This window comes from Armigeres subalbatus, chromosome 1 (assembly GCF_024139115.2).
Source record: "Armigeres subalbatus isolate Guangzhou_Male chromosome 1, GZ_Asu_2, whole genome shotgun sequence".
Classification (NCBI taxonomy): Eukaryota; Metazoa; Arthropoda; class Insecta; order Diptera; family Culicidae; genus Armigeres; species Armigeres subalbatus.
The window spans coordinates 10,203,400-10,216,733 of NC_085139.1; the positions used below are offsets into that span (position 1 = coordinate 10,203,400).

General features: G+C 47.8%; 1 protein-coding gene across 15 annotated transcripts in view; it reads right to left on the minus strand.

The window, feature by feature from the left end:
• The window catches only part of LOC134221577 (collagen alpha chain CG42342), a 638,959-nt gene that overhangs the window by 270,751 nt on the left and 354,874 nt on the right, over window positions 1-13,334 (minus strand). For 11 of the 15 annotated variants that reach the window (XM_062700773.1, XM_062700777.1, XM_062700769.1 and 8 more), the window contains 2 exons: window positions 12,501-12,536; window positions 6,533-6,568 (listed from right to left, as the gene is read on the minus strand). In XM_062700773.1, the coding sequence (XP_062556757.1) occupies window positions 6,533-6,568; window positions 12,501-12,536 (72 nt within the window). The remainder of the gene's footprint in view (window positions 1-6,532; window positions 6,569-12,500; window positions 12,537-13,334) is intronic. The other 4 variants (XM_062700820.1, XM_062700817.1, XM_062700806.1 and 1 more) reach the window with 1 other exon arrangement.

Here is a 13,334-nt window from a genome sequence, read left to right on the forward strand (position 1 = left end):
ACGAACGTATCAAATTGGAAGAAAAGGTTCTCAAGAATCCAAAATTAAAGAAGGAGCAAGACTTATTAAGAGACTCCAAACCTCTTCAAATATGATGGACCCATCGGTTGGATTGGGAACCCCTAAGAAGCATTTGGTGAATCAAGAACCAGAAATCACGACACGAGCCTCTTGAAAGGAGGCTTCCGAGCCTCTTGAAAGGAGGCTTCCGAGCCTCTTGAAAGAAGGTTTCCGAGCCTCTTGAAAGGAGGCTTCCTAGCCTCTTGAAAGGAGGCTTCAAGCCTCTTGAAAGGAGGCTTCCAAGCCTCTTGAAAGGAGGCTTCAGCCTCTTGAAAGGAGGCTTCTGAGCCTCTTGAAAGGAGGCTTGGGCCTCTTGAAAGGAGGCTTCCGAGCTTCTTAAAGGAGGCTTCTGAGCCTCTTAGAAGGAGGCTTCGGAGGATCTTGAAAGGAGGCTTCTGAGGCCTCTTGAAAGGAGGCTTCTGAGCCTCTTGAAAGGAGGCTCTGAGCCTCTTGAAAGGAGGCTTGAGCCTCTTGAAAGGAGGCTTCCAGGCCTCTTGAAAGAGGCTTCCTGGCCTCTTGAAAGGAGGCCTCTTGAAGCCTTCTTGAAAGGAGGCTTCAGCTCTCTTGAAAGGGAGGCTTCTGAGCCTCTTGAAAGGAGGCTTCTGAGCCTCTTGAAAGGAGGCTTCCAGCCTCTTGAAAGGAGGCTTCCTGAGCCTCTTGAAAGGAGGCTTCCTGAGCCTCTTGAAAGGAGGCTTCCTGAGCCTCTTGAAAGGAGGCTTCTGAGCCTCTTGAAAGGAGGCTTCCTGGCCTCTTGAAAGGAGGCTTCCTGGCCTCTTGAAAGGAGGCTTCTGAGCCTCTTGAAAGGAGGCTTCCAGGCCTCTTGAAAGGAGGCTTCTGAGCCTCTTGAAAGGAGGCTTCCAGGCCTCTTGAAAGGAGGCTTCCAGGCCTCTTGAAAGGGAGGCTTCTGAGCCTCTTGAAAGGAGGCTGAGCCTCTTGAAAGGAGGCCTGAGCCTCTTGAAAGGAGGCTTCTGAGCCTCTTGAAAGGAGGCTTCTGAGCCTCTTGAAGGGAGGCCTTGAGCCTCTTGAAAGGAGGCTGGAGCCTCTTGAAAGGAGGCTTCTGAGCCTCTTGAAGGAGGCTCTGAGCCTCTTGAAAGGAGGCTTCTGAGCCTCTTGAAAGGAGGCTTCCTGAGCAGGCCTCTTGAAAGGAGGCTTCCTGAGCCTCTTGAAAGGAGGCTTCAGGCCTCTTGAAAGGAGGCTTCCAGGCCTCTTGAAAGGAGGCTTGAGCCTCTTGAAAGGAGGCTTCTGAGCCTCTTGAAAGGAGGCCTCTGAGCCTCTTGAAAGGAGGCTTCCAGGCCTCTTGAAAGGAGGCTTCTGAGCCTCTTGAAAGGAGGCTTCCTGAGCCTCTTGAAAGGAGGCTTCCTGGAGCCTCTTGAAAGGAGGCTCTGAGCCTCTTGAAAGGAGGCTTCCAGGCCTCTTGAAAGGAGGCTTCCAGGCCTCTTGAAAGGAGGCTTCCTGAGCCTCTTGAAAGGAGGCTTCCGAGCCTCTTGAAAGGAGGCCTGAGCCTCTTGAAAGGAGGCCTGAGCCTCTTGAAAGGAGGCTTCTGAGCCTCTTGAAAGGAGGCTTGAGCCTCTTGAAAGGAGGCTTCTGAGCCTCTTGAAGGAGGCTTCCAGGCCTCTTGAAAGGAGGCTTCCAGGCCTCTTGAAAGGAGGCTTCTGAGCCTCTTGAAAGGAGGCTTCTGAGCCTCTTGAAAGGAGGCTCTGAGCTCTCTTGAAAGGAGGCTTCAGGCCTCTTGAAAGGAGGCTTCCGGGCCTCTTGAAAGGAGGCTTGAGGCCTCTTGAAAGGAGGCTTGAGCCTCTTGAAAGGAGGCTTCCAGGCCTCTTGAAAGGAGGCTTCTGAGCCTCTTGAAAGGAGGCTGGAGGCCTCTTGAAAGGAGGCTTGAGGCCTCTTGAAAGGAGGCTTCTGAGCCTCTTGAAAGGAGGCTTCCTGGCCTCTTGAAAGGAGGCTTCTGAGCCTCTTGAAGGAGGCTTCTGAGGCCTCTTGAAAGGAGGCTGAGCCTCTTGAAAGGAGGCTTCTGAGCCTCTTGAAAGGAGGCTCTGGAGCCTCTTGAAAGGAGGCTTCCAGGCCTCTTGAAAGGAGGCTCTGAGCCTCTTGAAAGGAGGCTTCTGAGCCTCTTGAAAGGAGGCTGAGCCTCTTGAAAGGAGGCTTCCTGAGCCTCTTGAAAGGAGGCTTCTGAGCCTCTTGAAAGGAGGCTGAGCCTCTTGAAAGGAGGCTCTGAGCCTCTTGAAGGAGGCTTCCGAGCCTCTTGAAAGGAGGCTCTGAGGCCTCTTGAAAGGAGGCTTCCAGGCCTCTTGAAAGGAGGCTTGAGGCCTCTTGAAAGGAGGCTTCCAGGCCTCTTGAAGGAGGCTTCCGGGCCTCTTGAAAGGAGGCTTCTGAGGCCTCTTGAAAGGAGGCTTCTGAGCCTCTTGAAAGGAGGCTTCTGAGCCTCTTGAAAGGAGGCTCTGAGCCTCTTGAAAGGAGGCTTGAGGCCTCTTGAAAGGGAGGCTTCTGAGCCTCTTGAAAGGAGGCTTCTGAGCCTCTTGAAAGGAGGCTCTGAGCCTCTCTTGAAAGGAGGCTTCTGAGGCCTCTTGAAAGGAGGCTTCTGAGCCTCTTGAAAGGAGGCTTCTGGAGCCTCTTGAAAGGAGGCTTCCTGAGGCCTCTTGAAAGGGAGGCTTCTGAGCCTCTTGAAAGGAGGCTTTGAGGCCTCTTGAAGGGAGGCTCGGGCCTCTTGAAAGGAGGCTTGAGCCTCTTGAAAGGAGGCTTCTGAGGCCTCTTGAAGGAGGCTTGGGCCTCTTGAAAGGAGGCTTCTGAGCCTCTTGAAAGGAGGCTTCTGAGGCCTCTTGAAAGGAGGCTTCTGAGCTCCTCTTGAAAGGAGGCTTCCTGAGCCTCTTGAAAGGAGGCTGAGCCTCTTGAAAGGAGGCTCTGGGCCTCTTGAAAGGAGGCTTCTGAGGCCTCTTGAAGGAGGCTTCTGAGGCCTCTTGAAAGGAGGCTTCTGAGCCTCTTGAAGGAGGCTGAGGCCTCTTGAAAGGAGGCTTCCAGGCCTCTTGAAAGGAGGCTTCTGAGCCTCTTGAAAGGAGGCTTCTGAGCCTCTTGAAAGGAGGCTTCTGGGCCTCTTGAAAGGAGGCTGGAGCCTCTTGAAAGGAGGCTTCTGAGCCTCTTGAAAGGAGGCTTCCTGGCCTCTTGAAAGGAGGCTTCGAGCCTCTTGAAGGAGGCTTCCTGGCCTCTTGAAAGGAGGCTTCCTGGGCCTCTTGAAAGGAGGCTTCCAGGGCCTCTTGAAAGGAGGCTTCCGGGCCTCTTGAAAGGAGGCTCTAGGCCTCTTGAAAGGAGGCTTCCTGGCCTCTTGAAAGGAGGCCTGAGCCTCTTGAAAGGAGGCTTCTGAGCCTCTTGAAAGGAGGCTTCTGGGCCTCTTGAAAGGAGGCTTCCTGGCCTCTTGAAAGGAGGCTTGAGCCTCTTGAAAGGAGGCCTGAGCCTCTTGAAGGAGGCTTCCGAGCCTCTTGAAAGGAGGCTTCTGAGCCTCTTGAAAGGAGGCTTCTGAGCCTCTTGAAAGGAGGCTTCCAGGCCTCTTGAGCTGGCCTCTTGAAAGGAGGCTTCCAGAGCCTCTTGAAGGAGGCTCTGAGGCCTCTTGAAAGGAGGCTTCCGAGCCTCTTGAAAGGAGGCCTGAGCCTCTTGAAAGGAGGCTTCTGAGCCTCTTGAAAGGAGGCTTCCTGGCCTCTTGAAAGGAGGCTTCTGGCCTCTTGAAAGGAGGCTGGCCTCTTGAAAGGAGGCTTCCTGGCCTCTTGAAGGAGGCTTCCGAGCCTCTTGAAAGGAGGCTTCCAGGCCTCTTGAAAGGAGGCCTGAGCCTCTTGAAGGAGGCTTCCTGAGTCTCTTGAAGGAGGCTTCCGAGCCTCTTGAAAGGAGGCTTCCAAGCCTCTTGAAAGGAGGCTTCCGAGCCTCTTGAAAGGAGGCTTCCGAGCCTCTTGAAAGGAGGCTTCCGAGCCTCTTGAAAGGAGGCTTCCGAGCCTCTTGAAAGGAGGCTTTGGAACCTCTCGAAATAAAGCTTACAAGCTGATTGGAAGGAGGCTTTCGAGACGCTTATAAAAAGGGTTAAGCAGCTTACAACGAAACTACTGAGGTTTTCGGAAAAAAGTCCTCATGTCTCTTAAATGGAACCTTCCTAACCTTTAAATTCTAGATTTTAGTCACTCGACGTTTCGTATTTTTGATGTTTTGTTCAGAGCCCCTCATACGCTGTGCTGATTGTGGTGGGCAAGATTCATTAAGCTTTGATATACTGATCGACATGCATATTATGTACAATACATAATTTTAAAATATAGTTTATATTTGAATTGTCATTCATCCGCCATTACGCATTTATGTCCGATGTACCCCCTGGGACCAACGAAGGTACCCCCAAGGATACATATACCCCAGGTTGAGAACCGCTGTTTTAGAGTTTGAAAGAAATGGGATTTTGGAGTTATCATCCCTAACAAAAAAACAGCGACCAAGGAGGGAGTTACAGACTATCGAACACGTTCTCCATCAATCTTTGTTGCATGATTAATTGGTTCAATGTCGATCCAGTTATGATAAATATCTTTCTTCTATTGGTGGCTTCGAAAAAGTTCGAGGTAAAGAAAAAATGAGGTTCATAGCTCTAATGAACAATTTTTATAACCTGATCTAAAGACAAAACAAATCCATTAATCATTTTAGAAATAGTAATGCGACCGATTTTGTTATTACTAAATAGTATAAATAATAAAATAATCCACCTAGTGATTATTGTGCCTAGTATGTGCATTATATTAAGCTATCAGAAAGGCATAATAGAAAAGATAAAACAGCACTTGAAGGAGATTTCATTATTTCGTTTATACAAGTTGACACTTTTTCTGAAGATTTTTAAATTTGTTTTTCTACTGAACCACTTAAAAAGTAACAAAGACTGTGCCATAATTCTGAAGCACTATAATCGACCCGACCAACTTTCAATAAGAATCAATGAGACCAAATTCCTCGTAGAATGCAATTTGTTACGTGAAAAACTGTTGCGGATAATTATCTTTAATGTGAGTAAGCATCATAATGCTGCCCCAATTAAGAACTCTCATTGTTTCAATTTAGTAACGCCCTTCTGTTAGGGAACTTTGGGCACCTCCGCTTGCGTCTGTTTTGAAATCATTCCCATCTTTAATAAACAAACGATTAGACCCCATCAAGGTGAAGAATGCGAGTGGGACGAACGGGAGGATCTCACGGGAAGCGAATTAAAAACCGACATACGACGAACTGCATTGGAGACCAGTTTTCCAGATCTTCGGAAACATGCTGTTAGGTTTCCAATACAGACCGACTGGAAATTGGAATGGACTTGGGCAGTCCTATTTATTTAGGTTTACCCAAAGAATCGTAAACTGTGGAAAGATGGATGTGGGGTGGATTGCTTGGTTTACCCCCTGGACGCACATAAACTAGGTTACCTCGTTAATGCGTTCTGGCTGTAAACAGATCGATGCGGTGAGTTAAATTGCTGCCGAATAAAGGTGTGAATCGATTGAAAAGATAAAGTTGCTGGCCATTCAGTCCATCAAAGCAGGCCATCCTCGATCTATCCATCAACCGTTTGGCAGACAAAAGCAAACAGCGCCTACTGATTTATCCCGAGGGGTGGGTGGGTGTATGGAAGAAGGTAATCCTCTGAAAACTGGAGTTGATTAAATAATCACCATTAACACAGTTTCAAGCAGCCGGATTATAGTCAATGGAAAGTCGTCCACAGGTGGCAGAGATGCCAGATAGGAAAAATGTACTACTGTTTAAAAACCATTCATATTCCCTTTTCAACTTGTTTATAAAGTGTCAATGCTCAAAGATAATCGAGCTTTTATTAATTGATAATCATGATGGCAATATTTTTCAAAAAAGAATCAACTGGCATTACTGTTAGGATGATAAAAGCGACGATAAAGTTGATAAGTCGATCAGAATAAAATCGGATTATATTTTTATACTGATTTACGTGATACAAAATGAGCGAACGCGAAGGGAAAAACACATTCTGATGACGATCTTTTCATGCAAAATTAATCGCAAATGGTGGGAAAGGGATCCCATTAATCATCGCAACGCTCGAATTCCGGTTTAATCATTGGGGGATGAATAATTAGAGTAACGAGTTATTAAATGGAAGCGAAATACAACACGATTATTTCAACACCAGGGTGTGGCGTCAGTTTCAGATTGGTTTAATCTAAACACAATAAATCATACCTTGCTTAAAACACTTAAAAAACTGTTTGCATGAAACAAAATTAATTGGAGTTTTAGTTAAGGTAATCTCAGTAGATTTTGTTATGTTTTGAACAATGTTATTAACATAACAACCGGCATGACTGCGTTTTAAGAATAAACTTGACATTTAAAAAAATGGTTTAATATCCGAAAAAACTCCGCCACACCCTCACAGTGGACATTCAAATTTAAAATAATTACGCGCAGCAGCAATTCTTACCATCGATCCTCGGTCTCCTTTCACTCCCTTCAGACCCTGTGCGTTCATTTCGGATGATTATGATGTCGAGATGGGTCGGCGCACATGCAATTTTTTTTTCATGTATTCGATTTCGCATCATCACCAGGGTGGCCGAAATTCCAAAGCCCGCAGCAATAAGTCAATCGCAGGAAGGATAGGTTGCGTGTGTACCGATTTCGAGCATGCAAGCCAGTGGCGTGGTGGGGTTTCGTGCGAATGTGATGGCCGTTGGTACATGTGTAGTAATTTGTTGCACGGTTTCGAGACGGTTGGATGCATATTCGAGCAGAGAAGAGAAGGAAAAAAAAACAGAGGCAAATGGATGGATGAGAAATCGGCGATAAAGTGATTTTTTGTTGCTTGTTGCGCATATCAGCCAAGAGAACTTCGTCCTTTTCGCATACATTGACCACAGGGGGGAGACATGCACCGCACATATATTCCTATCATTGATTTTGGGACCCCCAGGCTAAAATATTGGTGAGGTTCGTCACAGTAGGCGGTAATTAAAAAGCGACCAAATGATATTTTATGTCACATTCTTGCACACGGCACCCCTTTTCTGTTGTTGACCATCGGACGGTGAAAAGTTGAGTGGGATATTTAATGAGTAAAACGGTTGAGAATAATTCCCTTAGCTTTAAAAATTAATTGTCCCCGGATTAATTTATCTGCCTTTGCTTAATACTCAGTAGTAACAGAAAGTCAATCCACTGGGAAAGAACGAGAATGATATTGATTAATTGCGACATTAAAAGAAATCCAATTACACGTTAATGGTGGAATTTCTGGGAAATTCCTGACGGAACTTCCGGAAGACTCCCTGACGGAACTTCCGGAGGAATTCCTGACGGAACTTCCGGAAGAATTCCTAACGGAACTTCCGGAGGAATTCCTGACGGAACTTCCGGAGGAATTCCTGACGGAACTTCCGGAGAAATTCCTAACGGAACTTCCGGAGAAATTCCTAACGGAACTTCCGGAGAAATTCCTAACGGAACTTCCGGAGGAAATCCTAACGGAACTTCCGGAGGAATTCCTAACGGAACTTCCGGAGGAATTCCTGACGGAACTTCCGGAGGAATTCCTGACGGAACTTCCGGAGGAATTCCTGACGGAACTTCCGGAGGAATTCCTGACGGAACCTTCGGAGGAATTCCTGACGGAACTTCCGGAGGAATTCTTGACGGAACTTCCGGAGGAATTCCTGACGGAACTTCCGGAGGAATTCCTGATGGAACTTCCGGAGGAATTCCTGATGGAACTTCCGGAGGAATTCCTGACGGAACTTCCGGAGGAATTCCTGACGGAACTTCCGGAGGAATTCCTGACGCAACTTCCGGAGGAATTCCTGACGGAACTTCCGGAGGAATTCCTGACGGAACTTCCGGAGGAATTCCTGACGGAACTTCCGGAGGAATTCCTGACGGAACTTCCGGAGGAATTCCTGACGGAACTTCCGGAGGAATTCCTGACGGAACTTCCGGAGGAATTCCTGACGGAACTTCCGGAGGAATTCCTGACGGAACTTCCGGAGGAATTCCTGACGGAACTTCCGGAGGAATTCCTGACGGAACTTCCGGAGGAATTCCTGACGGAACTTCCGGAGGAATTCCTGACGGAACTTCCGGAGGAATTCCTGACGGAACTTCCGGAGGAATTCCTGACGGAACTTCGGAGGAATTCCTGACGGAACTTCCGGAGGAATTCCTGACGGAACTTCCGGAGGAATTCCTGACGGAACCGCCGGAGCACATCCTGACGCACCTGTCGCAGGCATTCCTGACGGAACCCCCCGAGGGCTTCCTGACGGAACTTCCGGAGGAATTCCTGACGGCGCTTTCGGAGGAATTCCTGACGGAACTTCCGGAGGAATTCCTGACGGAACTTCCGGAGGTATTCCTAGCGCAACTCTCGACGGAATTCCTGACGGAACTTCCGGAGGAATTCCTGACGGAACTTCCGGAGGAATTCCTGACGGAACTTCCGGATGAATTCCTGACGGAACTTCCGGAGGAATTCCTGACGGAACTTCCGGAGGAATTCCTGACGGAACTTCCGGAGGAATTCCTGACGGAACTTCGGAGGAATTCCTGACGGAACTTCCGGAGGAATTCCTGACGGAACTTCCGGAGGAATTCCTGACGGAACTTCCGGAGGAATTCCTGACGGAACTTCCGGAGGAATTCCTGACGGAACTTCCGGAGGAATTCCTGACGGAACTTCCGGAGGAATTCCTGACGGAACTTCCGGAGGAATTCCTGACGGAACTTCCGGAGGAATTCCTGACGGAACTTCCGGAGGAATTCCTGACGGAACTTCCGGAGGAATTCCTGACGGAACTTCCGGAGGAATTCCTGACGGAACTTCCGGAGGAATTCCTGACGGAACTTCCGGAGGAATTCCTGACGGAACTTCCGGAGGAATTCTGACGGAACTTCCGGAGGAATTCCTGACGGAACTTCCGGAGGAATTCCTGACGGAACTTCCGGAGGAATTCCTGACGGAACTTCCGGAGGAATTCCTGACGGAACTTCCGGAGGAATTCCTGACGGAACTTCCGGAGGAATTCCTGACGGAACTTCCGGAAGAATTCCTGACGGAACTTCCGGAGGAATTCCTGACGGAACTTCCGGAGGAATTCCTGACGGAACTTCCGGAGGAATTCCTGACGGAACTTCCGGAGGAATTCCTGACGGAACTTCCGGAGGAATTCCTAAAGGAACTTCCGGAGGAATTCCTAAAGGAACTTCCGGAGGAATTCCTAAAGGAACTTCCGGAGGAATTCCTAAAGGAACTTCCGGAGGAATTCCTAAAGGAACTTCCGGAGGAATTCCTGACGGAACTTCCGGAGGAATTCCTGACGGAACTTCCGGAGGAATTCCTGACGGAACTTCCGGAGGAATTCCTGACGGAACTTCCGGAGGAATTCCTGACGGAACTTCGGGAGGAATTCCTGACGGAACTTCCGGAGGAATTCCTGACGGAACTTCCGGAGGAATTCCTGACGGAACTTCCGGAGGAATTCCTGACGGAACTTCCGGAGGAATTCCTGACGGAACTTCCGGAGGAATTCCTGACGGAACTTCCGGAGGAATTCCTGACGGAACTTCCGGAGGAATTCCTGACGGAACTTCCGGAGGAATTCCTGACGGAACTTCCGGAGGAATTCCTGACGGAACTTCGGAGGAATTCCTGACGGAACTTCCGGAGGAATTCCTGACGGAACTTCCGGAGGAATTCCTGACGGAACTTCCGGAGGAATTCCTGACGGAACTTCCGGAGGAATTCCTGACGGAACTTCCGGAGGAATTCCTGACGGAACTTCCGGAGGAATTCCTGACGGAACTTCCGGAGGAATTCCTGACGGAACTTCCGGAGGAATTCCTGACGGAACTTCCGGAGGAATTCCTGACGGAACTTCCGGAGGAAATTCCTGACGGAACTTCCGGAGGAAATTCCTGACGGAACTTCCGGAGGAAATTCCTGACGGAACTTCCGGAGGAAATTCCTGACGGAACTTCCGGAGGAATTCCTGACGGAACTTCCGGAGGAATTCCTGACGGAACTTCCGGAGGAATTCCTGACGGAACTTCCGGAGGAATTCCTGACGGAACTTCCGGAGGAATTCCTGACGGAACTTCCGGAGGAATTCCTGACGGAACTTCCGGAGGAATTCCTGACGGAACTTCCGGAGGAATTCCTGACGGAACTTCCGGAGGAATTCCTGACGGAACTTCCGGAGGAATTCCTGACGGAACTTCCGGAGGAATTCCTGACGGAACTTCCGGAGGAATTCCTGACGGAACTTCCGGAGGAATTCCTGACGGAACTTCCGGAGGAATTCCTGACGGAACTTCCGGAGGAATTCCTGACGGAACTTCCGGAGGAATTCCTGACGGAACTTCCGGAGGAATTCCTGACGGAACTTCCGGAGGAATTCCTGACGGAACTTCCGGAGGAATTCCTGACGGAACTTCCGGAGGAATTCCTGACGGAACTTCCGGAGGAATTCCTGACGGAACTTCCGGAGGAATTCCTGACGGAATTCCTGACGGAACTTCCGGAGGAATTCCTGACGGAACTTCCGGAGGAATTCCTGACGGAACTTCCGGAGGAATTCCTGACGGAACTTCCGGAGGAATTCCTGACGGAACTTCCGGAGGAATTCCTGACGGAACTTCCGGAGGAATTCCTGACGGAACTTCCGGAGGAATTCCTGACGGAACTTCCGGAGGAATTCCTGACGGAACTTCCGGAGGAATTCCTGACGGAACTTCCGGAGGAATTCCTGACGGAACTTCCGGAGGAATTCCTGACGGAACTTCCGGAGGAATTCCTGACGGAACTTCCGGAGGAATTCCTGACGGAACTTCCGGAGGAATTCCTGACGGAACTTCCGGAGGAATTCCTGACGGAACTTCCGGAGGAATACCTGACGTATTCCTGACGGATTACAATTCGTATGAAAATTTCGCATGGGCAGTTCACAACGCGCAGTTTCGCCTACTATGCAGGACAACGTCTGCCGGGTCGACTAGTAACTTTATAAAAGTGGTTTATGGCTTTCTCGGAAAAATTACTTATTTGGCCAAACAGCTTTTGATCAAGTAGCCTTCGGCCAAACGGCCCTCATCCTACGTAGAAATATTTCCAAAAATGGTTGTTGTTCAAAAGTTTTAATGAAAATTCCCCCTCGAATTACTTCGATAATTCCTCTAGAAATTTGCAATTTATTTTATTGGTAAGGCTGACTTCAATGCCTTGTAAGATACATTTCACATTAGCCATACTCTATCTTGCAAGCATAATAATTAATTTTAGAAATATTGACTCTTCGATAAACACTTTGTGAACGAGAAACGCAATACACGTGCCGTGCCATCGTCGAAAATTCCAATTGAATTCTGCTCGGTATTCAGTTTTCCATTATCTTTCGCTTTACTCGAACGGCCGAGTACCGATGTATCAGAAGCTGCGAACAAGCATCACTTCACAAGGAACGAAAAACCGTCATGTTCGATTATTAAAATAAAAATTACCTCCTGGATCAAGCTACCAACGACGTGAACCCAGGAAAAAAAAAGCTGAAACAAAAACGACAAGTTGGGTCTCCCTCATCCCTCTTGCATCGTCCTACGATGAGTATCACAACAGAAAGAATGGACCCGACCCATAATAAATGGTGTATAAATATCAATTTCGAAAAACACATTAGTAGTACCCACATCCCAGTCAAAAAACCCCAGCAACCTGTCGCAAAAATATGTGTTATCGATATTTATTTATACATTTTTTTGCGCCCAGCGGTTTCAGACGAATATTGCCTTTTGTTGGCGTTTGACTACAGTTTTCAATCGCTTGTTGAAATTTTTTTTATTGAATTGCTTTGTGTGAGATAAAATTCATTCATTCTACATATTTTATGGCGTTCCGATTAACGACCACCGCAAGCAAATACAACATCTTCCAATAACCGTTGGACACCTGTACCAGCACCCGAAAACGGTCAGTGCGATACGCCCAGATGGGTGGGAGTGTGGTGGAAATACTATTTTGTTTTAATCGAAACGAAACAATATGTCATAACTCAGAGACACGCGGGGAGAGCCAGCGTTTTTTTCTTGTGTGTCGTATTCGACGAAATCGATGTGCGGTTTTCACCCAGTGTGTGTGTGTGCATGCGAGAAGGACAAAGTTGATTGAAATTATGTACATTAATGGGAAAATATGGATCGCAGTAGGCTGCAATAATGGTTGGATGTGAAACTGTGGGCAGAACAAAGGCGTGAAAGCGTCTCTTTATTTTTTTTCCCTAAAAATATTAATGTTTACATTTTTATTACCCAAGGACCGCCACTTCTTGAGCGGTAATTATAATTTATGGCGTCGCAGGCCTTCGCGTGCACGGGGGAAGATAATGAAAAAGTAAATAAAGCGTACTTACCGGAAGACCGTTTTTACCGGGTGGACCGGTGGGACCCTGGAAGAAAGACAGAGACGGAAACATTTAAAACCAGTTAAATTTTATTGGGGCAATATAAAAAAATGGAGTTGAAAGTGCCTTCGGGTGAAATGAGCAATAATCACATGTCCAAAATATAGGTGTGCATTAACGTGAAGCGATAATCGTTAAAATAAATTGAGCTTCCTCATGTATCACGTGGAGTTGACCACATATGGGAATTTACGGTAAATCGAGAATAGTGAAAAGAAATGCCTGCTGAATTGACATGCAGACGTAACACTTGAGCTTATTTCGTATCTTATTTTATCTTATCAAACCCATTAGGATCTACTAAATGATTCATGTGTAAATCAATGACAGTGAATAGCAACTTAAGTGAGTCTTGGTGTATTGCCTGAGATTTTAATGTAGTTCGTGAGTAACATACTCCAAAAAGCAGCTAGTCGAGGCTATGTTATCCTTACAAATGATTTAAAAGAGAAGCTCATCTGGGAACTAGAAAGTAAGGGTCTCGAGCTATTCTTGGTGCACAAAATCGTTCGTCACGGTAGAACGAAAAAGTATTGCGGCCAGCATTATCTGGTTTAACTGGAACCGGATCCACCACTTTAATCAACTATGTATACCGTTGTCGGCGTGGAGCGTTACAGGGCAGTTTATCGTGACGCCAATTTTGAGCACGTTACTCGGCATTGCAACAAGTGGTGACCCGCACGCTTCCGACCAGTGTTAAAAGGTGATGCTGGCCGATCCCAAATGCGCAAAATGTGGGACAAACATCGGACCACCACGAAAGGCCGTTCAGGCCGATCA